The sequence below is a fragment of the Dermochelys coriacea genome, chromosome 1 (assembly GCF_009764565.3).
Source record: "Dermochelys coriacea isolate rDerCor1 chromosome 1, rDerCor1.pri.v4, whole genome shotgun sequence".
Lineage (NCBI taxonomy): Eukaryota > Metazoa > Chordata > Testudines > Dermochelyidae > Dermochelys > Dermochelys coriacea.
In genome coordinates this window covers 188,027,386-188,053,908 of record NC_050068.2, presented here as the reverse complement: position 1 = coordinate 188,053,908, position 26,523 = coordinate 188,027,386, and the positions used below count along the sequence as shown (strand labels likewise).

Genomic DNA, 26,523 nt, shown 5'->3' with positions numbered 1-26,523 from the left:
ATAGGGCTCAGATTTTCCTAGATGCGATAGCTAATGGATTCCTTCATCAAGTAGTTGCTGAACCGAGTCATTTTAGATTTAATTTCGGTGAGTAGCGAGGACTCATAGAAGAAATGGTTGTAGGGGACAATCTTGGCTCAAGTGATCATGAGCTAATTCAGTTCAAACTAAATGGAAGGATTAACAAAAATAAGTCTGCAACTAGAGTTTTTGATTTCAAAAGGGCTGACTTTCAAAAATTAAGGAAATTAGTTAGGGAAGTGGATTGGACTGAAGAACTTATGGATCTAAAGGTAGAGGAGGCCTGGGATTACTTTAAATCAAAGCTGCAGAAGCTATCGGAAGCCTGTATCCCAAGAAAGGGGAAAAAATTCATAGGAAGCAGTTGTAGACCAAGCTGGATGAGCAAGCATCTTAGAGAGGTGATTAAGAAGAAGCAGAAAGCATACAAGGAGTGGAAGATGGGAGAGATCAGCAAGGAAAGCTACCTAATTGAGGTCAGAACATGTAGGGATAAAGTGAGACAGGCTAAAAGTCGAGTAGAGTTGGACCTTGCAAAGGGAATGAAAACCAATAGTAAAAGGTTCTATAGCCATATAAATAAGAAGAAAACTAAGAAAGAAGTGGGGCCGCTAAACACTGGGGATGGAGTGGAGGTTAAAGATAATCTAGGCATGGCCCAATATCTAAACAAATACTTTGCCTCAGTCTTTAATAAGGCTAAAGAGGATCTTAGGGATAATGGTAGCATGACAAATGGGAATGAGGATATGGAGGTAGATATTACCATATCAGAGGTGGAAGCGAAACTCAAACAGCTTAATGGGACTAAATCGGGGGGCCCAGATAATCTTCATCCAAGAATATTAAAGGAATTGGCACCTGAAATTGCAAGCCCATTAGCAAGAATTTTTAATGACTCTGTAAACTCAGGAGTAGTACCGAATAATTGGAGAATTGCTAATATAGTTCCTATTTTTAAGAAAGGAAAAAAAAGTGAGCCAGGTAACTACAGCCAGTTAGTTTGACATCTGTAGTATGCAAGATCCTGGAAAAAATTTTGAAGGAGAAATTAGTTAAGGACATGGAAGTCAATGGTAAATGGGACAAAATACAACATGGTTTTACAAAAGGTAGATCGTGCCAAACCAACCTAATCTCCTTTTTTGAAAAAGTAACAGATTTTTTAGATAAAGGAAATGCAGTGGATCTAATTTACCTCGATTTCAGTAAGGCATTTGATACCGTGCCACATGGGGAATTATTAGTTAAATTGGAGAAGAAGGGGATCAATATGAACATCAAAAGGTGGATAAAGAATTGGTTAAAGGGGAGACTGCAACGGGTCCTACTGAAAGGCGAACTGTCAGGTTGGAGGGAGGTTACCAGTGGAGTTCCTCAGGGATCGGTTTTGGGACCAATCTTATTTAATCTTTTTTATTACTGACCTTGGCACAAAAAGTGGGAGTGTGCTAATAAAGTTTGCAGATGATACAAAGTTGGGAGGTATTGCCAATTCGGAGAAGGATCGGGATATTATACAGGAGGATCTGGATGACCTTGTAAACTGGAGTAATAGTAATAGGATGAAATTTAATAGTGAGAAGTGTAAGGTTATGCATTTAGGGATTAATAACAAGAATTTTAGTTATAAGTTGGGGACGCATCAATTAGAAGTAACGGAAGAGGAGAAGGACCTTGGAGTATTGGTTGATCATAGGATGACTATGAGCTGCCAATGTGATATGGCTGTGAAAAAAGCTAATGCGGTTTTGGGATGCATGAGGAGAGGCATTTCCAGTAGGGATAAGGAGGTTTTAGTACCATTATACAAGGCACTGGTGAGACCTCATCTAGAATACTGTGTGCAGTTCTGGTCTCCCATGTTCAAAAAGGATGAATTCAAACTGGAGCAGGTACAGAGAAGGGCTACTAGGATGATCCGAGGAATGGAAAACTTGTCTTATGAAAGGAGACTTAAGAAGCTTGGCTTGTTTAGGCTAACTAAAAGAAGGTTGAGGGGAGATATGATTGCTCTCTATAAATATATCAGAGGGATAAATACAGGAGAGGGAGAGGAATTATTTCAGCTCAGCACCAATGTGGACACAAGAAAAAATGGGTATAAACTGGCCACCAGGAAGTTTAGACTTGAAATTAGACGAAGGTTTCTAACCATCAGAGGTGTGAAGTTTTGCAATAGCCTTCCAAGGGAAGCAGGGGGGGCAAAAGATCTATCTGGTTTTAAGATTCTACTCGATAAGTTTATGGAGGAGATGGTATGATGGGATAATGGGATTTTGGTAAGTAATTGATCTTTAAATATTCAGGGTAAATAGGACTAATCCCCTGAGATGGGATATTAGATGGATGGGATCTGAGTTACCCAGGAAAGAACTTTCTGTAGTATCTGGCTGGTGAATCTTGCCCATATGCTCAGGGTTTAGCTGATCGCCATATTTGGGGTCAGGAAGGAATTTTCCTCCAAGGCAGATTGGAGAGGCCCTGGAGGTTTTTCGCCTTCCTCTGTAGCATGGGGCATGGTTGACTTGAGGGAGGCTTCTCTGCTCCTTGAAGTCTTTAAACCATGACTTAAGGACTTCAATAGCTCAGACATAGGTGAGGTTTTTTGTAGGAGTGGGTGGGTGAGACACTGTGGCCTGCGCTGTGCAGGAGGTCGGACTAGATGATCAGAATGGTCTTAGTATCTTAGTATCTATGAAACTCCACCTCAGTGTGTCTCGTATTGGGCCATTCGTGCCACTGCACACTTTTGTACAATCATACCAGTTGCCCTCCCAAGAAAACCGTTGATCTAGAAAGTCACAAAACAAGAGCAATTTTCCTTTGGATATGGAATTTAGAAAAGTGTCCTTTGCCTTGTGTAAAGTCTGGAATCTGGATATTCTGTACTAATTCAGGTTCTTGTACCATGATGATGGTAAACCAGCGGTTGATTCTGTAAGGTGCTATAGTCACAGCCCTTATTGACTTCCATGGAAGTTGTGTATGCTCTGCTTTTCTGAAAATCGGCTCCAGAGTGAGCAATTTCCTTTCAATTGACAATTACTACTACTACTAAATTACTAAGGGTATAAAATAAGACAGAAAATACCATAATGCCAAGGTGTGCCCACACCTTGAATACTCTGTCCTCTTCTGGTCACTCCAACTCAGAAAGGATATAGTGGAACTGGAGAAGGTTCAGAGAAGGGCAATGAAGATGATCAAGGTTATGGAATGGCTTCCATGTAAGGAGAGACTAAAAAGATTTAGGGCTGTTTAGCTTAGAAAAGAGACAACTAAAGGGGAATATGATAGAGGTCTGTAAAATCATGAATGGTGTGGAAAAATGAATAGAGAATTGTTTACATAATACAAAGAGCAGGGGTCACTTGATAGAATTTATAAGCAGCAGGTTTAAGACAAATAAGAGGAAGCACTTTTCCCCACAATGCACAACTGACCTGTGGAACTCATTGCCATGGAATGTTGTGATGGCCAAGAGTAAAATTGGGTTTTTTAATAAAACTGGATAAGTTCAGGGAGGGTAGGTTCATTAATGGCTATTAGCCAAGATGGTCAGAGACGCAACCCCATGCTTGGGACAACATCAGACTTCTGACTACCAGAAGCCAGGAGCAGAAGACAGGGTGGAACACTCCGTAAATGCCTTCTTCTGTGCACTCCCCCTGAAGCTCTGGAACAGACCACTTTCAGAAACAGGATACTAGGAAAAATGGATCATAGTCTGACTCAGTATGGTAGCTCTTATGTTCATATGCTCTTACCTGGAGAGAAAATTTCCTTAGAAATAAAGAGAGAGTAAAAGGTACCACATGTACGGTTGATAGCATATTTTCTATCTAAGTTTTTGGACAGTCTTAAACTATTTATCCTGGTGCAGTAGTACTATTATAATGCCATTAATGGGATTTGGGGTTAGTTTATTTTTGCCTTGTATATTTTGGCCAAGTTAAATTTGTTATGGAGAGGAGCACTTAGGGACTCAGATCTTTATATTTTTGGTTGTGAGCATTAGGTACTTTTCTGGTTTACACTGTATTTACTTCTTTAACTCAGGCTTCACACCTTCAGCCTGTGTGTTCTTCCTAATTACATTTCTGATAAGTATCCAAATTGACTGAAAACTACAGTGAAGTATTATTATTAACATTAAGGAACACTATACTTGTTTCATATTGACCCAGATCCATATACAGAGGGGAGACCATTTGCATGCCTTTTATCTCTCACTGCAAAAGGGTTTGACATTTCTGCAGCACTATTTTCCCCCTATTACGGACTCTTCCAAAAACCCCTCTGTGACCCTGTGCTCCTCCATGTAAGCATATACTTTGTGGATAGGGAAGATCAGGGCACAAAATTTGTTCTATTGCCCCACACCCATATGTACCTCAAGCCCTGCAGAAATTCTTGGAAAAGATAATACAAACTGTTACTATGTTATATTGTGCACTGAGCTCCTCAGTGTCCTTGGGGACAGCTAAAGCTGAGAGAGTCCCTGGTAGCCAACGCTTCGTGTGCTATCATCACAGGCCTTAAGAACCAGAGACCAAAGCTGGTACAAAGGAACATGGCCTTTACAGGGATGGCCCAGGCCATGACATTGGCCCCATAGTTTACCACCCCAAAGGCACAGTGTGTATGGTGGAGGTCCCAGCAAGGGGATCCTTGAAGACTTCTTCTCTCTGCACTCTCTCCCATGGTTTTACTGTGGTAGGGCATCATGTCGATGGTGAAATTTAACCTTACATGGAATACAAGTCATTTATGAATAGAAGCAATGATGTCTACTTGCTTCCTAACAATTGTTTAAATTGCTACAGAAAAGACTTCATAAACTCCTTCATGGTAGTAGTCACATTATGATGGGTGTAATAGTTCAAATTTAAATGAACCTCTTCTTAGACCAAAGGATACACCATGATCAGCAATAAAAAGGCAATGCTTGCCAAGAGATTCACACAAATCACAATTATTTCCTATTGCAAGTGTAAGGAAATACAGTAGTATCTTTTGGCAAATGCTGACTTCTTAATGGCAACCACAGTTTCTTTTAATTTATAAAAGGTAGCAAATACCAAGTTTTCTGGACACAGGTACAATTTTAAAAACACTATCAAAATTCTTATTTTACAATAGTCAGTGATCAAATTCCCATTGACTTCAATAAAGCCAGCATCAGGTCTATAAACAAAAATCTCATGCCACTAACCAATTACATACTAGATTTGATAATTACAAAATGTTTTCTATTATGACTGTAACAAAAACTTGTCCAGTTTTTTAATGCTACTGATACCTACCTCATCTCTAGCCTACTATTTTTATGTATAAGCTATAGTGTTGCTCTATAGCAACATTTACAGTGAAACAGGATACTGTTCAATATGTGCAGGGGTGGGGGCAGGTAAAGGTCTTCATTTTTTTGCAATCCTGAAAGCTGTCCCGTTTCACCAAAGCAAAATCAGATTTTTTTCTCAACTACTCTTTTTCCAATTCTCAAACAAATTCTCAAACAAAAAGTGACTCTATTCAGCAGCTTTGAAAATCAAAATTAGAATTTTTGCCTCTCTTGACGGGAAAATAACCAATTTTGTCAAACTTTACAGAAAATGGAAGTTTAAGGGTCACAAAATTGACCTAAGCATAATGGCTAAAATTTGTGTGAGATTTAGCAGAATCCTTTTGCCTTTTGATACCATAGCGTACCATTCTATCAGTTTTTAAAATTCTATTTGTTTGTATAATCTGTATTCTCTCTCCATCTGTACATATATATTTTACATGTTACATATTTTGTTTTATGTTATGTAGCACTGGTCGTTATTTCAAAATTTAATAATAGTCTGCTTTAAATAAGTAGCAATTTGAGGATTTTCTCTTAATACAAAGAAAAGGAGTACTTGTGGCACCTTAGAGACTAACAAATTTATTAGAGCATAAGCTTTCGTGAGCTACAGCTCACTTCATCGGATGCATTTGGTGGAAAAAAACAGAGGAGAGATTTATATACACACACACACACACACATACAGAACATGAAACAATGGATTTATCATACACACGGTAAGTAGAGTGATCACTTACGATAAGCCATCACCAGCAGTAGGGGGGGGAAAGGAGGAAAACCTTTCATGGTGACAAGCAAGGTAGGCTAATTCCAGCAGTTAACAAGAATATCAGAGGAACAGTGGGGGGTGGAGTGGGAGGGAGAAATACCATGGGGAAATAGTTTTACTTTGTGTAATGACTCATCCATTCCCAGTCTCTATTCAAGCCTAAGCTAATTGTATCCAGTTCGCAAATTAATTCCAATTCAGCAGTCTCTCGTTGGAGTCTGTTTTTGAAGCTTTTTTGTTGAAGGATAGCCACTCTTAGGTCTGTGATCGAGTGACCAGAGAGATTGAAGTGTTCTCCAACTGGTTTTTGAATGTTATAATTCTTGACGTCTGATTTGTGTCCATTCATTCTTTTACGTAGAGACTGTCCAGTTTGGCCAATGTACATGGCAGAGGGGCATTGCTGGCACATGATGGCATATATCACATTGGTAGATGCGCAGGTGAAGGAACCTCTGATAGTGTGGCTGATGTGATTAGGCCCTATGATGGTATCCCCTGAATAGATATGTGGACAGAGTTGGCAACGGGCTTTGTTGCAAGGATAGGTTCCTGGGTTAGTGGTTCTGTTGTGTGGTGTGTGGTTGCTGGTGAGTATTTGCTTTAGATTGGGGGGCTGTATGTAAGCAAGGACTGGTCTGTCTCCCAAGATCTGTGAGAGTGATGGGTCGTCCTTCAGGATAGGTTGTAGATCCTTGAGGATGCGTTGGAGAGGTTTTAGTTGGGGGCTGAAGGTGATGGCTAGTGGTGTTCTGTTATTTTCTTTGTTGGGCCTGTCCTGTAGTAGGTGACTTCTGGGTACTCTTCTGGCTCTGTCAATCTGTTTCTTCACTTCAGCAGGTGGGTATTGTAGTTGTAGGAATGCATGAGAGAGATCTTGTAGGTGTTTGTCTCTGTCTGTAGCAAGATCTCTCTCATGCATTCCTACAGTATGACAGTCTCTACGTAAAAGAATGAATGGACACAAATCAGACGTCAAGAATTATAACATTCAAAAACCAGTCGGAGAACACTTCAATCTCTCTGGTCACTCGATCACAGACCTAAGAGTGGCTATACTTCAATAAAAAAGCTTCAGAAACAGACTCCAATGAGAGACTGCTGAATTGGAATTAATTTGCAAACTGGATACAATTAACTTAGGCTTGAATAGAGACTGGGAATGGATGAGTCATTACACAAAGTAAAACTATTTCCCCATGGTATTTCTCCCTCCCACCCCACCCCCCCACTGTTCCTCTGATATTCTTGTTAACTGCTGGAATTAGCCTACCTTGCTTGTCACCATGAAAGGTTTTCCTCCTTTCCCCCACCTGCTGCTGGTGATGGCTTATCTTAAGTGATCACTCTCCTTACAGTGTGTATGATAAACCCATTGTTTCATGTTCTCTGTGTGTGTATATAAATCTCTCCTCTGTTTTTTCCACCAAATGCATCCGATGAAGAGAGCTGTAGCTCACGAAAGCTTATGCTCAAATAAATTTGTTAGTCTCTAAGGTGCCACAAGTACTCCTTTTCTTTTTGCGAATACAGACTAACACGGCTGCTACTCTGAAACCTCTCTTAATACAGTTTCTCAAATTATCTCCCGAATTTGAACAGTGGGCATTGGTTGTAATAATCTTAAATTTTGGTTAATGTTTCCCCAACCCCAAATACCAACACTTATTTGTATGAAATCCTGATGTGGTTTAGTTAGTTGATTTTGCTGTATCCCGGCCAGTGGAAGCATTGACGCTAAATTCCTCTGTGGGGTAACTACGTTGAACTCAGTGAGGTTCCATCAGGGATGAATCTGGCTTAATATGTTTGCCATGCCCTGCTTCATGTAAAAGCATATGTATATTGTTCAAAAGTAGTAAATTTCTGCAATGTAACTGCAAGCTGCTCTTTTCCCTGCAGTATCTTATCCACATTAACGAGCTAGAAACAACTTTTGAATAACTTAATATGTCACATAGCATAATATCCGTACATGTATACATTTGTGGTGCTCTGTGAGCACAGCTATTGTATTATTGAGAGTATCATGAACAGTTCTCTTTCATCTCTGTTATGACACCCTCACTGTGTCCTAAAAATATGGAACTATCATTAGCATGCTCTATGTGCAAAACTACATATTACTGAGTTTGTCAGCAATCTGACAGAGTGAACCTTTCTACTAAAGACCTGATCTTGAGAGGTGCTGAGCATGTAACTCCTGTGACTTCAGTAGGAGTTGGGGGTTCTCAACAACTCCCAGAATCGGCTGGAAAATACTTAACATGGGAATTCTGCAAAGAATGTTTTTCTTTATAGTGTGCAAGGGAATTTATATACAATCACATTACAGCTAACTGGAGAGAAAAATTAAGTTCAGCAAGAACAAAGAAGTTGAACCATGCTAGAAGTTTTCGAACTAAAAAAAAGTTAATCTATATTTTCTTTTACCTACAGGCCTACCCACGGATAGCGCCGGCATTTTGGCACTACCTGCGGGTAGAAGTGAGTAGCGGGTATTTGAATACTCCCACATCTTTACACTTTACTAGTACTTACTGAACTTCTAATTTGTCCATTGTTCAAAATATGTAGCTGCCATTTCAGCTGCCATTTTCTGTGAATGTAGTCATGGACTAATACCATATTATTTTGACTACAGAATAATTCTAACCCAAATCACAAAGGTACAATGTGCACTGTATGAAAGAATAAGCAAAATTTCTTAAAATATTTCTGATCCAAAGTCATGTCATACATTGTGATGATAGCACAATATCAGAGTACCAGAATTCATACCTGCACCTCCTTTTATGAACAAATTTTACATTCGTTAGAAAAAAGCAGAGCTTTCTATTTGGACTATTGTTATTACAAAGTTTGCACAACTCAACTTGATATCATTTCTCCCCTCTTTTGTCCCTCAGGAGCATGAGCAGCTCAGCTATTCCTCCACAAGGTCCAAGGCTCCAAGTGTTATCATCACAGGTCTCAAGCCAGCCACCAAATATATATTTCATATCAGAGTCAGGACTGCAGCAGGATACAGCGGCTATAGCCAGAAGTTTGAATTTGAAACTGGAGATGAAAGTAAGTCTTATGGAAGGGAGAAAACTGACTCCAGTGGAAGTAGTGTCTAATTCTAAGTCAGTCAGACTTTGTGAATGAGCTTTCACCACATACACAACACAGAATGCCCACTGGGTTAATGTAAACCAATTCTCACACATCCCCTTTTGAGGGGTTCCCTGTATATTGAACTCAGGAACAACAAAAATAAAAATCAGCCCAAGATGAACATTGAAGGATTTTTTTTCCTTGCAAGATTTCCTCACCCCCCAACCCCTTTCCCTAAAGACTTTCCATCTTTTATCCTCCTGAAATGGAGCTTATAAGACACACAAGGTATGGATGCCAGCAGAGTAGAACCTGACATTCTCTCACAGAGAGCCTTTCATCTGTTGGCTTTCAGTACTCCCATTATCTAAGAATAATGTAATGGAAACATTTATGTGTATTTCCAATCAAACAGTAAGTCTGCTAAATACCCAAGTAAGAAGCAAGCATATAAAAAGCCACAAAAAGATCTGTGAACAACTTCTGTAATGAAACCCAAACCCCCATTAAAATCCCAGTTAGGATGTAAATATTGGATAGAAAATTAGTATACATACCACATTAAAAACATTCATTAGTGAAATTATATTAATTAACCACTTACCCATACCACGTCTCATTAATGTGTTGAACTTCATGCTGCTTAAGCTGAAGTACAGACTGAAGTCTTCTTATAAATGTATAAATTTTCAAAATAGACTTCATAGATAAATAAGAAATTACAGAAATCTTATCAAGAGAGTCATATAATGTTGCTGACAAAATGTAAATGAAAGTATTTAACATAGAGGTTTCAAATTTATCCAGGAATGATCAGCTGAATCACAAGTTGAAATCCGATGACAAAGTGGCAAATGTATTCTAATTCTATACTATTCTGGGAAAGTGACTTTTGTACCAATATGGAACTAAGGATCCTTAATATGGCATCCAGACAAACTGTTTACCATTCAAAGGTTATGGGACTGTTGGTGACCATTCAACCAAAAGCAATTCAGAAGCTAAGAATGTAAAGAATTATTTACTAAAATGTCAATTCAATTTAAATTTGCCTCTCCAGACAATAGTTCATAACTAATCCCTTTCATACATAATATTGCAGATAAACATTGAGACTGCTCCTGACTTTAACCCTAATGGACTTAGGGTAAAAATACCTAAAGTGGGCCTAAGCCTTAAACTCTTAAATACCATTTTCAAAAATAACGTAAGGCCAGATTTTTAAAGGTATCTAAGTACCTTAAGATACAGATTGGCGCCAAGTGGGATTTTCAAAAAATCTGCATACTTCTAAATGTTTTGGTTTGACATTTTTTAAATGAAATACTTCAACTTTTGAATTTTACTTCACTTTTATTTTTCAAAAAGGTAAAAAAATCAAAATTTTGAAAATGAAACATTTTGTTTGACCCAAAATATATATTTTACTTTTTTATTTTGACCACTGAAAAATAGAAATAAAGCTATATGAATAACCAAAGTGCCTAAGTTATTTTTGAAAAATGTGACTCAGGCTCCTAAGTCATTTATATGCTTTTGAAAAGTTTATCCTTGGTCCTTTAGCTGAAACAGTATAGGTTCATGCATTCAGATCCAGATGACAGTGGTGTCATTACAAGTGTGGTTGTGGTATATACATTCACTCTGGCCAGACAACCTCATCCCAAATGCCTGAGGTCTACAGCAGTTCAAACCGCCATAAGGGCCACCACCTGTGATGATGCTCCTAGTCAGGCTGTCTGTGGGGATTGAATCTGCACCTCTGTATCTAAAACCATGAGCCCGTGCTGCTCAAGATAAAGGACCAAGTGTAAAGCAGATCACAAAAAGGAAGGAAGTTCCTTTGTCACGTATGCACCAAGAGGTTGTGATTAGTAGTTTTCTCATTCTGAAAATGTATATTATGTGCAGTATAGAAAACACCTTTGTTATTTCGGGTGTTTTGCTTGCTGCAGCAAAGGAATGATTGGCATGCATACATTATTTTAAGTATTGTGACTAATAATATTATTCAATATCCATATTGTATAGCTCTCTCACATTTTACTGCAGACCAAAAATTCAGGCGCACCTTGCTAACATTTTGGTCAATCTGGGATGAGTTTTGAGTCAATCTGGGCTCATTAATGGTTTCAAGTGGAAATCGTTGGGAACTCAGTTGTTTTGACCTGTAATTAGCATGTGACTGTTTCAGCTGAATTAGATTAGGAATTATTTGGTTTGTTCAGATGCTTAACTCAAAGCAAAATGTAATGGTGTGTGAATCTACATGAACTAAAATGAAAAGGTTTTCCTGAATCCAGAGCAAACTAAATCACTGTTTCTCCGAAGTCTCCCTGAAAGACCTCAAGAATAGATCAGTGAATTAGAGTTCCAGTAGTGTATTCCATAGACCGAATACTAATGATCTGATCCTCCATGAGAACTGCTTTTTGAATACTGGATGTGTCTAGGCGTGGACAAACCTTAAATAGGTGTTCAACATATTGCCAGACTGTCACAAGTTAGCTTAAAATGATTAGTGCCTCATACATGAAAACATAGTTTGGGGATTGTGATATAGGAGGGCCAGGGAGCAGTGGGAGAGTGCTAGAGGGGAAATATATAAACTCAAGGCTAATTAAGGTGTGGTTCCCTGTAGACTAGGGAAGGTATCTGCAGGTTAATTGGAGCACCTGCAGTCAATTAAGGCCCTGTTAGGAACCTAATAAACCCCCCTGCTTCAGGCAGACAGAGGAGGAGGAAGGAGAGAGGACTGGAGCTTGGAGGTGTGCTGTGAGACTTTGAAAATCAGAGAACTGAGGTAAGTGGGACCCTTCCCCAGCATCTAAGGACTGCAGGTACTCTATCCAAGAGGGAAGAGGGTAAGAACCCACAGGGATTGAGAGGGGCTGGGGCTCAGAGTGAGGAGCAAATCCAGACTCCTTGCCCGCTTCCCTCCTTTACCACCTTCCTGGGCCACTAGCAGGGCCACTGATGCCTCAAGAATAGGGGCAAAGGGTGGCATCTTCACTCCCCACCAAGAAAAGTGCAGGACCCACCAGACTAACATTGGCGATCTTGTCGCAGGATTCATTACATTACAGAAGGAATACAGAGAGATGCAATTTTATGGCCAAAGTTATTTGCAACCACATTTTAATTTAGTTAGCAGATTAAGTATCTCATGATGATCTAAGTCATGTCTGCAAATAATTGTGGGTGTAAAAAAAGAAGGATGGATAAAGACTGGACTCAGTCTCACCCAGTATGTGTAAAGTGTAATCACATGTGATTGTGATAAATGAGGAAGACACTGATAGCAGCAGACACTAGCCCTTTCATTAGAGTGAGTTCAAAACCAGGGAAGAAAAAGTAAAATGACAAATCAATATCTCGACACTAATAAGGGGCTGATGCACTGCAGTCAGCTAAAGCTTGAGTTGTGTTCTCTACATCTTCAATTGTTCCTGCAGTCTGAGGGATTTGCGGTATCAGAGAATTAAGTGCAGATGGTATTTCCTAAACTGTAAGACAAGTACATTTAGTTCCTTCTAGTAGCAATTGTTGCCTGATTTGTCTCTATTGTGATGCGTACAAAACTCAGCATGCTAATCATAGATAGAGAGTTGACAATCTGTGACTATTCCTCTGCCCCTTCTTCCTTTTCCAATTCCCTTCCTTTAACCTCAGTTTAAAACAAACCAAAAAAATAAACAAAAAAGCTTAAAATACACGTACCTAAAAAATTCTGCCCATTTTCCACCTTGTTCATTTGCCTGTTTTTTGAATCCACATCTGCTTTAGATGGTAATTCCTTCAGGGCAAGGATTGTTTCTTTTGTGTGTTTGTACAGGATCAAGCACTTGGGTCCTGAGGCATTTCAGTACTATCAGAATATGAATATTTACTGCTAATAATAATAAAATAATACATACATATTCCCTCAGTGGCAGTGAAGAAAAATTGTACGAGGACAAGCCATGTAGAATACTAATAAAGTAATTTATTGCAAGAGAAAATTGCTTGAAAACTCATAAACATTTTAGGAGAAATATATTTAAGTAATAAAGCAAGCATAAAAATATTTCCTTAATATAGAATAGATTGTGGTGGTTTTGGTTTTGTAATAGTTATAAATACAATTGAAGTATGTACTTGGATGTGGAGTTTTGCTCTCGGGGTGGGAATGAAAGCTATAGCTTTTTATTTAAATGTTTCAAATGTTCCATGGTTTACACAAATCAATTTCACAGGGATTTTAGAAAAGAGAGATAATAAATAATAATTTTTTAAAACCTGGACTAACAGAAACGATGGATACATATAGCAAACCTCTTTTACTCCATTAGCTGTTAAAGGGATACGAGCTTTGTCAAACATGCTGGTTTAGGTTTTTGGGGTGTTTGCTAATGCTAAGGTAATAATAATATAATATAATATAATTAACCACTATCTGGGGGGAAAGAGAGGCTAAAATATCAAAGGAAAATATCTCATAGAATCATAGAATATCAGAGTTGGAAGGGACCTCAGGAGATCATCTAGTCCAACCCCCTGCTCAAAGCAGGACCAATCCCCAATTTTTTTTTGCCCCAGATCCCTAAATGGCCCCCTCAAGGATTGAACTTGCAACCCTGGGTTTAGCAGGCCAATGCTCAAACCACTGAGCTATCATGATTAAAATGAAACCGGATGACTTATTCTATAGAGTAAGAGTATACAGTAAGGTTTAAAATGACCTTGTAAAGTTATTATTCTTTGAGTTGGCTCTGCATATTCCCACTAATGGGTAAGGCACCAACTGATATAGTCTAACATGAGCCCCTTCTCCCAGCAGTGCCTGTTAGAGCACATGTGCTCCTCCTTTCTATACCTCCCCTCAACGTTCATGAACAGTCTGAGGGCAAGGCTACATAAAGGGGCACTGAGGCTATATAAGGAGGCACCAGCTCAGTTCCTTCCAACCATTTGTGCCAGATGGAAGTGAACCACTCTGGTCTTTTGAATCTGGCTTTTTTCCTCCTATTTTAGTCTGGAATAGTCTATTGTCATAAATTTTTAGTGTTAGTATAAATAGTGTGTTAGTAGTTATAGTCAGCTAAGTTAATTTTCACATTTGTTTCTATGGGATGACAGATCAGAAGAAGATGAAGGAGAAGCCAGGCTTTAAGAGATGTACTTTCTGCCTATCTGTCTTCCCGGTATTGGATGCCCATCTGAGGTGCCTTAAGTGATTCAGCAAGGTCACTCCCCTTCTGAGTGTTCTATCTATCACACTTTCACACCTAGAGCACATAAGGAGAGGCGTAATAGGCTGCATGTGGTCCAAGGAAGATCTCCCTGTTAACTATTCGGGTTCCAGGAGATCTTTGGATCTGGAGACTAAGAGGCCCATATTGTCTCTGATTGCATCAACGAGTAAGGCTAAGATGTCTGAGAAGTCCCAGGGATCCGTGCCTTCACTGGTTCTGGCATACATTCCCATTTCATCATATCTCCAGACTGAATAGATGGTGCCTCTGACACTCTGGCAGCTTTAACAGGAGGATAAGGATCCTATGCCTATGTTCCAATTGTGTCCATTCCAAAGAGGAACACAAAGGAGAAGACAGCCACAGTCAGCAGTGCCAGATCCCATGGATCACATTTATCAATTCCATCCGATTTGGATCCATCTTCTGTGATACCAAGTCTGAGACCCAAGTCAGTTCCACATTCTGCTTTATGACTCAGAATTACTGAGTTGAGTCTCTCTCTGGATCTGGTGATACCTAAATCTGTAAGACTGTCTCCATTGTCTTTACAAACCCCTGTACCGACATCAGATCCAAAGAGGACTATTACAGTAGTAGAAGATGTTGACTGTTTGGCCCCTGATCATTCTTCAAATCCAAGTGAGAGTTTCTTGGGGGACAGGAAGAGGAAGACCTCATCAGTGCCAAGGTCTAAATCCCCGACTTCTGAAAAGAGGCATAGGATAGTACTACCTCTGCTTTGTCCTCCTCTTAACCCTTCTATAGGGTCATCAGGCAAATCTTTCTCACCTGTCATATCAGTCATCCTCCATGCAGTTATGTGCAGTGAGACCCATTGCTGATCCAACGTTGCATCCACAGGTAGAAGAGGATCATGAAAGAGTCAAAAGACCTCAGCTCTCCAGATTTATGCCATCCAGGCTGGGTTTCCTTAGTCTTTTGGTCAGTTTGTGCCACCACATCTTATGCAGATGTTCCTGGACACTAACTATGGGAGAGACTGGTAATCTTGGACTCCATGGTTTTATTGGGCTGCACCACATGAGTTCTTGGGTCATCCACTTTGTGAATGGAGTAATGATGTTCCAGCCGATAAGGATCCAGCTGCTGAGAATTTTTCTGATCAGATTCCATCAGGTATGTCTGCACCCCAGACAACAGTGCCTGACACATTGTCTGAGAAAGAAAAAGAAGAGTTGAGTATAGTGGATCAGTTGGCATCTACTTTGAACTTACCCTCAGTTGCTGTGGAAGAGGCATTGCATCCAGTATCTGACATTTTTGGTGCTCCCTCAAGGAATAGAATGTCTTTATCTATTTTGAATGGTCTCTTGCAACCTGCTAAGGCCATTTGGGTTACTCTTGCTTCCTGTCAGCCATTTCTTAAAAAGCAGACAAACTGTATCAAATCCCACAGGAGGGTGTTGTATTTTTATACTCACCCTGCACCAAATTCTTTAGTAATTTCAGCAGCGAGTAATAGATTTCGGTTTGGTCAAGACCAGTCAACTCCAGCAAATAGAAAAGGGAAGAAATTGGATGCCCCTGGAAGGAAGGCTTTTCCTCCTTAATCTTTAGATATTAGCATAGCTAATTACAAGGTGGTAATGTCCCACTGTCAATTCCATCTGTGGGAGAAAATGGTTATATTTATGCAAGAGTTACCAGACAATCAGAGGAAATTAGCCAATTCTATCTTGGCAGAGGGACAAAATGTGGCAAAACATGCTCTCAGGGCTTCTTTTGATGCTTCTGATTCTTCATCCAGAGCCTTAGCATCTGTGGTTACTTTGAGAAGACATGCATAGTTCAGATCTTCATCATTGACTGTGGACAGTAGCTTTAAGGTGGAGGATCTCCCTTCTGAGGGTGGTGTTTTTTTTTTCAGTAACAAGATGGATGAGCTTTTGGAAAAGTCAGAGACAAGATCTACTGCTCATTCTCCGGGGTTAGTTCTCCACTGCTAGGAGACCTCCTACTCATTTTCATTACCAGAGTGCATTTTATGCTCAACCTTCTTCATATTTTTATCTCAGAAACTTCAGCAACAACATCAGCAAACAACTTCTTTCTGGCAGTCTCAACAGAAGAAGTAGTCATTCAAGTCCAGACCAAAGTCAAAGCAGATCTGCTTCATCCTCCTCTTCATTTAATACATAGCCATAGATCTGGCACAAGGGTCAAAAGTTTTGGACCAACTGACAAAGTTCCTTCCTACCCCTTGTTTGGAAACAGGCTAGACCACTTTATCAGCTATGAGAGGCTTATTACATCATGCAAACAGGTCATAGAAATAATACAAAAAGTCTATGCCGTACGGTTAAAAATACTACTACTTTTTAACTCCCCTTATCCTTCCATTTTCGGGGAACATCTCAGAAAAGTTGTTCTTCTATTGGAAGTTCAGAAATTGCTTTTAATGGGATCACAAAGGAAGTTCACAAAGGGGTGGGGCAAGGCTTTTATTCAAGATGGGTCCTAGTGCCAAAAAAATGAGTATTTCCGTCCAATTTTAGAGTTCTTTGAGATGATTCTGCATATTCACACTTCCCATCCACCCTCCCCTATTTCTCGGAGTCCTATCTTGGTTTCTCTGGGTAAGCAGTGGAAGGAATTGAGGCAGTACAGAGCGCAGCACTTCTTTATATAGCTTCACCCTCAGAATGTTCAGACACACCAAAGAGGGCTAGGAGGAGGCATGTGTGCACTTTAATGGACACTTTGGAGAAGTCTCCACCATTAGGCTGCCCAGGGTAGCACATTATGCCTGAGCATGAATATGTAGAGTCATCTCAAAGAACTCCAATTACAAGTAACCTTTGTTTCCTTAATATTTCACTAAGCCTCCCTTCAGTGGGAGACTACTGTCATGCTTGCTCCAGTTTACTGGTTGAAATGCAATTTGTGCCACTTCAGTTATTTAGGATAAAATTAGATACATCATTACAAGGAACAGCTAGAAATTTTAGAATGATTATTAATGGTGATGCATGAAGCAGAAAGAGGACTGTCTGACCCTTTAGGCATAATAAAAAATTAATTAATCAAAGAGGCTGTAGAATTCATATTGTGTGATTACTCAGAAATGTGGTAGAGCATAGAACTTCCATTTGGAATGAGCAATAATCAATAGCTGGCTCGGAGTGTTGGCCAGAAAGGGGGCGCAACAAAAATATTGCTGGGAAAATCTGTACCAAATCCCAACTGTCAGATTTGCTGATTGAACACAGTACAGTTTATAATGTATCCTTTCATTCCTTTCTTGTTTGCCTACGCTGAGACTCCCAATGTCATCCCCTTCCTTACTTACTTCACACCCTTTTTCTCTCCTCCCTTCCCTGCTCAACCCTTTTCTAAAAAAATATCTGTCCACGCTTCTCTATGCCATTTCTCTCCTCCCTCTCGTTAGCTAGTCCTCTATTTTGAGGATACCTAAATTTGTTCTTTTGCTTTATACCACCCCTACTGCTTTCAAAGTGTTTCAGAAATCCTTGCAATGAATCTGATCCAAGGTGTCATGATGGCTAGCCTGTTAGCAGGGCAACAATCACTGCATGAGTAAGAACAAGGCAGTGGGTTAACCTGCAGATATGGAAAGCTACATGTATTACAGAGATGTACTGGTATCAGCTTTAGAGGAAATCTTGCTTAATCTGACACCGCATTTAGTGGACATAAAGATCCTGAATAGGAGATAACAATAAAATGTATGGGAACAAAAGAGAGAAAGTCGGGTTGTAGGAATTGGGGGGAGAGGCAGAAAAATGAGTGAAGTTAGACTTGATATATTCTGTGTAGAGAGTAAAGAAAGGAGTCTAATACACCTCTACCCCGATATAATGCTGTCCTCAGGACCAAAAAATCTTACCGCGTTATAGGTGAAACTGTGTTATATCGAACTTGCTTTGATCCACTGGCGTGTGCAGCCTGCCCCAGAGCACTGCTTTACCACATTATATCTGAACTCGTGTTATATCGGGTAAGAGGTGTATTATCTGGAGCAAAGAGCTCAATAACAAGGGGAAAGGACATAAATGAAGTATAGGACTGTTTCAATCCTAACTACACCAATGGTAATTGGTGCTTTGTCCAATCAGGCCTTGGCTGTTCGCTGCAAGAGAATTTACTGAAACTATTAGTAAATAATTATGGAGAATTTGAAAATCTTAACTTGATGCTTACAATCATCATTGAACCATTATCTGATGCTACATATACATGCTGCAGTAACAACAATAAAAATAATGGAAGCCTTGCATTTAGCACCCATGCTAACAACTATTAACATCTGGTGCACTTGTTTCTGGGAAGACATTTACATTCTGTTAGCTGGTTATAAATACTTACTGGTAGATTGTCTGTCTGTTACTGTATGGGCCAGATGAGCTCAGGGTACCCCTCCCCCACTGCACAGATCTACAAATGAAGCAGCCAGAAGGCTGATGCTTGTACTCCCTGTGTGAACGTGGGTGGGGTTAGCTAATAAGGTCTGGAGAACCCCAGGCCTTAAAAGGGCATGCATGAGTGGAGTGGGAACATGATCAGGGCCCAGTCCCATCCATTATAGCTAAGAGGCTAGTACTGATTGGCTTGTGTGCAGTATCTTTATGGAGAGGATAGTAGATGCTGCTTTTGAGTATGTTTCCCCTAATGCCCGCGAGGCATTCTGCCTGCATTGACAGCCTACAGGCAGAGTGTTTTCAGCAACTGCTTGGGTGGGTACCACACACCCTGCTGTTGTGGCTGCATAAGTCATAATCTAGCCCTTATTTGTTTTTTGCTTGTATGGCTCTGGAACACCATGTACCTGAGTTGCTTTCCCCCACACAAACCACTAAGCCTGTCCGTGGTATATTAAAATGTACTTTTCTGATTCAAACCCCACAACTCAATCTATTTGGTCTAATGTATGCATATTTTAATGTCTTTTTATTACTTTTGAACTTGAGCTTTACAAGAGACTTTTTTAAAAAAAAAATGTAATGAGTTACAGTATGCCTGTTTCTGGAAGAATGTCCTTTACTATTTACCTCAGAGGCCCTTTGTGCCCAGAGGAAACATGTAAACTATTGAAAAATTTACAGCTGTTCCACCATGCAGTATTTTTCTGTTGTAACCTCCTTGTACAGAAGCTGTTTTTAAAATGAAAAATGTTTTATAATGTCAGCCTTATTACCAGTGGAAAGAGGTGTATTTTTTCTCTCCTTGATGTGACAGGTTTGTTTTAGCCTGGCAACAGGCCACTTTTGATGCTTTAAAACTGCTCCTGGTCTGGTGAGAAATCTTTTTGTATATAACATTTGATGATTCAGTGACAGCCTTAAAATAGACAGATCTCGTCTATTGACTAATATTCTGAAGAAATGTTTTTATTTCAGATTTTAGATGTCAGAAATTATTCAAGGATCTGGGGGAACCTTACGGTATTACTAAGTGGGGCGCCATCCAGAGGTGCCATTGTGTGACAAAGCAAAACCAACCCCAGCTTTCGCACATCTGTTTGAAATAGAATTAGACATCTATCCACCTCCCTACATCCAAACTTCAGGTTTAAAAAATATGGAACCCAGATCTGAAGCACCCCTCATTGTGGTTTTACAAAATTAATAGCTGACTCGGGTTTTGCCAAACTAATACAACCTCTGCTTTTGCCAAATTCTGCCTTACAAGGAAATGACATCTCCCAAGGGGGAAGCGTTTGGACTAGTTTTAGTGAATTGTACGCCATGAAACCAAATTTCCCCTTTAAAAAGGCACTATAAAACAATTAATGTTTAATTTAATAATACACTATCAAGAATATAGTAATTTAGTAATACATTATCCAAAATATATCTGAGGGGAAATAGAAGAAGGGAGGAGATAGCAAGATTCAAAGCTGATGGAAAGAAAAAGGGTGATGGAAGAAAAAGCAGGGAGGTGGCAAGGGCGGAAAAATACACAACAGACATGATAAAACTTAAAGATTTTATTACTTAAAACTTAAAGGTCAACTTTAAAAAATAGTTTGAAAAAATGAAAGAATGCAATGAAATAGAGCAGATAGAAGGAGGTGCATATGCTAAAATTTGCCTAGGACAGCAAAAGGCCTGATCTAATCTCTGCTTTCAAGAATTTTGTAAGAAAACTGAAAATTGCATTTGCTTTACTGTATTCCTATTCCACAGCCAGTGTTTCCAGGTGGGCTTTTTTGTGAGTGTTGCTCATTGCACTGTGCTTTTATTGATTTCTACAAGGATTTCTTCAAGCAAAAATAAGCATTTCCATCACTTTCCAGGCCTTACCTACTTCTGTCAGTTTTTACCAAACCCACCTTTTCCAATTATACTTGTCTGTCATTTGACATTTTTATCTGACAAGTAAATTAAGGTCATCAGGAAGAGTCAGGCTTGAAGAGACCCTTTGTAGTGATGTGGCTAGTTGAAGAAAATCCTAATATATTGGATTCTGGCATATCTGCCATCATAGTAGAAGAGAACAAGAGGAGCAAAATAATCACTTTCTAAGAGTATACAATCCCAGCTAAGAATCGTACTGGTTAAAGACAGAAAAGATAAATTTAGTCATTGAGTCCATTCCCCTGCATGTGCAAGATATAGTTCTGGTTAGAGGACTAATGTTGTTAAACTGATATATTACACTTCATTTTAGCAAAAAGCCAATAAACAACAGTTCTACTAAACAGAAATGATCTAGGAAGCCTGACTTCTGCTCTTCTGAGTATTCTGCATGATGCTTATTTGGGCTACCGAACCAATTTTTATTATCATCAACTCTATCCTTCTCCAATATCCAGAACTTAAATTATCAGGAAAGAAAGCTTCAGATTGTCCATTTAGCAACAAGTGTGTATGAAGGATGTCTGGGCACAGGTAGTTAGTCTATCTGAACCCGCATCATACTCCTTCTGCACTTGCTAAATTCATTGCTCCTGCATACCTTTTTTTTCTGTTAAACTCATCTTGAAAGGGCTGCAGTTTGTCCTCTAGTCCCCACTTCAGATGGTGGCAATATGCACTCATTTAACATTTCCTTCTCTTTTTATGGCTTTAAAATGTCTCTAGCCTTAACAACCTCTACAGCCGTTTAGAAGGGGCCCCAACAGTTGAGAGATGGTATTCAACATTTGAGCTGAAGGCCTGGGATGATAATGCACCTAATGAAGTGAGCTGTAGCTCACGAAAGCTTATGCTCAAATAAATTTGTTAGTCTCTAAGGTGCCACAAGTCCTCCTTTTCTTTTTGTAGATACAGACTAACACGGCTGCTACTCTGAAACCTGTCATTATTTGCACTGTTACTTGTGTCATATCATTTTTGTTAAGTTGATTTTTTTCCAGGTAAGTATGACTCTATTGAATAGAACACGATGCAAAGTCTAAACTAATTCCCACAATATCACTAGTTACTGTTTGGGAGCTTAACTTTTTAGTGAGTAGTTGGTAAAAGCTTTCAGGGTACCCTTCATTCGAAGAGGTATGTATCTAACTTGTCCGTGAACAGTTTATGACCACAGATACTAAATGCAGTATTGTAATTTATTGTCTGTCCATATTTCCATTAAATTATAGAGACAGAAACCTAATGCCAGAGATTTAATACATAGTTTTTATTGCAAATTGGACCTAAATTACTATTATTTTTATTTGCTTTGACTCCGGTTGCAAAGATGGCTCATGCTATTTATTAGTTGCTAAATAACTCAGAAATATTGTTTAAAGTCCAAATGTTCCCTCTTGGATACAACATTTTTATGAGGCTTGTGTCAGTTTGTGTACAGTATTCTGGGTGTCACAAAGTACTAAATAAGAGGCTACATTGTATTGAGGCTTCTCCTCAGAGGATCCCAGATGATGTACCAACATTTGAATCAATGGAGGCCCCAGGAGAGGGGCATGTTGTGCTTTCTGAGCAGTGCACAATTGCATGAAACCAGATTTTATTTTCTTGATGAAGCTGAGGTTGATCTCTTTCCTGCATTTATTGAAATCAGCTAAAACACCCAGTATTATATTTCTACCAGTGTCAGAGGGCCGCTAGTAGGGCCCTGTTCTTAATTCTCAAAATACTGCATATCTCATAGAAACTAACAAATAGTGAACAGATGGAAATGTACTGGAAGGTGATAACTGTCACATAGAATTAGGTGCAGATAAAGACCTTCAGGATTACAGAGCAAGAGAGACAGAGACAACAGAGCCAAATCCTTCTCTCATTCATAGAGCATCTAATAGACTGAGGCCTTAGACTGACCTCTAGGCACTACTGCAATATAAATGTTTAATATTACTAATAATAATAGGATCAGACTCGCAGAGGCAATATTTTCAGGTGATTTGCTTAGACCCAATGTTTGTTGGAGAAAGCGATAAGAACAGACAAATCTCGAGAACAACATTTTTTGTTGCTTGGATAGAGGGAAGGAGTTAACAGATGAGCCTGCACTCAGATCAGTCTGACACCCATTAGTTCCCCTGAAGAAAACTGATTGGGATTATTATATGTAATTAGTGAATCAGACTGATGGTTTGGATGAGCTAATGAGCCAATTAGCCCATCAGTTCAAGACTGATAAAAAGGCAGTGGAAGGAAATGCCAGGTGAAGAGACAGGGCTAGCTGAGTCCAATCTCACAGAGGCCTCAGGGAAGGGAGACTGCTTCTCTGTGGTCCTGAAGGGAGGACTGAAGCACAGGGGATATTGTAAACAGTACTGTTGTATAAAGATGTTGGTGATGGGAACTCAAATGGTACAGTGCATACACAGCCATTAGAGTCAGAGCTGGTTTCTGGGGTGCAAAAAGGCAGGATCAGGATCATGTTCCGCTACAGGTGCCTTTCACCAAAGCACCTTATAGTTAAAACTGTACACATATTTTAGCAGTCTTAAGACTCTGTGCTGCAAAGGAACACCCACACGCTAAATAAGAGTCTTGTCTCTGGCTTCTTTGGGGCTCAGTTAAATAGTCCTTATTATCCATACAACACTGGCAGATTTGCCCACAGAATGAATGCAGAATTGGGCTTAGTGTTAAGCTGACTATATAAATGTGCGGTCAATGTGTCCTGAAGTTTGCTAAACTTGGACCCTGGCAAATTACAAGAGCCTGAATTCCATAGGCTTCATCTGATCATCCTGTAAAGCTTATACTCAAGAAACCACAGCTGATCTTAGCAACTGCAACAGAATATAAAAAGTGGCAGTTTATTCATATAGCATTTGGCCACAAATCATTTAGGATTTTAAATATATTTTTAAAATATTTGAATGTAATTGCTTTGCCAAAACCTTTATAAACCAATTCCACTACATGAGTTTTATTTTCTTGTGTTTGGAAAGAACACAAAGCATTATTTTTTACTATTATCTTATTACTATTATTATTACAATTATCTAGTATAGTACCACATTGGGCTCTTTTAAATATGGGGCCTGATTGTCACACTATAGTTGTGTGTGCAACTGTGCACTTTGCATGCACACTGCTTCATGTACATATTGCTAGATGGAGAGTCTGTCTAGACATCTGCATGTGGTAGTGTACGTGTAAGCTATATGGATAATTACAGGACAATGCAGTGTAGGTTTGAAAATCAGGTTCAATTTTAAATTTCATAATTATTGGCTATTTTTATGAGCTGATAGCTCCAGGGGCTGGCTATCCCAGCTGTTTTGACTGTAATTTGTAAGCTTTGGCAGGCAGGAGCAGAAGTTTCAGGACCAAATAACAGAGGAGAAAATGTTTGCACAGTTCCCATGTATCTCTTTAATCTCTCTCTGTCAAAACCGCCTCCCCACCTTCAGGAGCAGTGCACGGAACTAACTACCTGCCCGTTGACCTCCGCTCCTTCTCTCCACAGGCAAATTCTACCCACTGCCCTCATTAACCACCAGAGAAATCATTGCAACTTTCAGCTTTCCTAGAGTAATCGGGCATTTGACCGTTGGAATATTATGATCCTTTGTGAATGTATCCCACTCATTGAAACTTTAACCCCTCTTCTCTGTGTTTCTGTTTCAGCTTCTGATATAGCTGCGGAGCAGGGGCAGATTCTTGTAATTGCCACTGCTGCGGTTGGTGGATTCACTCTCCTGGTTATCCTCACTCTGTTCTTCCTAATCACTGGGAGGTAATTCATATTACACTGTACTAGTCCACATATGGTGAAATTCATCCCAGTGAGGGGGCTCATATTAGTTAAATCATTACTCCACAGCTTATGTGGCAAATAGGGCCTTGTGCAGTCCAGTTGTCATGGCGTAAATGTCACCTTGAGTGTTGCCAGCTCTTCCAATTTTAGTGAGAATCTTCTAATACTTGGTGTTTTGTTTAAAGCCCCACTCCTAGAGACATGTGATTAGGTGAGAATCGCCACTTTCATTTTTTCTAGCCCTCCTTGCCGAGAAAAGCTTGAAAACATGATCCAACTACACCCTAAGGGTTCAGAAACCAGAAGGCAAATAAAAAGAATCCCAAATGTATTTATTTTTTAAATCTCATGATTTTAAGCCAATCTCATGATTGCGGGGGGACTTAACTCATTATTTGGTATGCTTGCAGTTAGTAATATGTGTACTCTATTAACCTATTTTAGTAGCCTATTTTAGTGAACGCTTTCTGTATTACACTTTTAAAATACATATCCAACAATAGATGTAGCAACTGAAATACACAAAGAGAAAATATGCTTATTGAAATCTATTGCCTGATCAATGTTTGATTTTTTTATATATATATCTTGTTTATGAAAACAGTCCAGTCTAGTGACAGAATCATGGTTTTACTAATCTTAAGTACAGATCAGGAAAGTGGTACCAGAAGCAGAGAAAGGACAACTAAGAGAAACGTGATCAACTTAAGTAAAGGAAAAGTTAATCGAAAATCATTAGAATTAACATACTAAGAGTAATACTAATTAGATTGTAGAATAGTCTCCCCAAAGGAAGTGGTGAGAGTCCTATTTGCTTGGGATTTTTAAAATTTGACTGAACAAAGCCCTATTAAATCTACTTCAGCAAATATTGATGCATTAGCAGGAGATGCACTAGATGATCTATTAGGACTTATCCAATGACTCTCTTATTCCATTTCCATTTCCTTCATTGTAATACAATACTGACTGTTCAGCTTGCTTCACTTGATATGATGATCACGATCTAACACTGACACTGTGTTAATTGGATGAGGAGTTGCTTTTATTCTATTGGCCAGATTCTGCTCTTCCTTACACAAATGTAAATCTGGAGTAAATCCATATAACCTCAGTGGAGTTACTACCATTTTGCACAGATGTAACTGAGATCAGAACCTGGCTCCCTGCCAGCGTGGGGAATCATGTGTCTCAGATCTTCCACACAGAATAGCCATGCAGCAGTCTCCCCTTCCCATGTGGAAGAATGCACTCGACCAGTTCCCCAGCTCCACCTCCCCTGGGTGTGGCCTCTCTCTCACTCCAAGGTTTCACAAGAAATGAGTATGACACCCAAGAAAGGAGAGGGCCAGATGGACAGACATCACCTCCCCCCTGTACCTGATTCAGTTTCCAAGGAAAAGACAGTGTGTTTCCACTCTCTTTTGTGCCTGGGATCCCTATAGCCAGTGGGAGTCACTGGTCTTGGAGTTTCTCTAGGAAACAGGAAAAGTCTCAGGGAGACAGAGCTTCTCTAGAGGCATGAGGCCTCTGTACAGATTCAACTGTCCTATTGTAGATCCAGGAGACTCCACAGAGAGGTTCTTTTGTTTTCTTTGGGAGGTAGGGGTCCCACAGCCTGTTTCATGGGGAGGGATTGTGTATGCACAAACCCTGGACTCCTTTCCCCCACACAACATAATGAAGTGAAAGTATCTCCAAAGAGGAATTGTTGTTGAGTTTCTCCCTCTGTATCCCACCTAGTGTTTGGGAGGAAGGGGGAAATCTATGAATTGTGTGGAACTGAACCCCATATTTGCACTCTTCGTTAGAATCTAAGCTTTCATTTGGTTGACAGATGAAGTTCCAGCCCTCCTGAATGTGAATATATCCATCATTATGTGAATTAGTAG

At 39.6% G+C, this 26,523-nt stretch overlaps 1 protein-coding gene across 4 annotated transcripts in view; it reads left to right on the top strand.

Annotated features, from left to right (window-relative positions):
• Positions 1-26,523, top strand: part of EPHA6 (EPH receptor A6) — an 844,148-nt gene that overhangs the window by 597,458 nt on the left and 220,167 nt on the right. For 3 of the 4 annotated variants that reach the window (XM_038403007.2, XM_038402988.2, XM_038403013.2), the window contains 3 exons: positions 8,586-8,633; positions 9,056-9,218; positions 24,502-24,610. In XM_038403007.2, coding sequence (XP_038258935.1) covers positions 8,586-8,633; positions 9,056-9,218; positions 24,502-24,610 — 320 coding nt within the window. The remainder of the gene's footprint in view (positions 1-8,585; positions 8,634-9,055; positions 9,219-24,501; positions 24,611-26,523) is intronic. The other variant, XM_038402996.2, reaches the window with a different exon arrangement.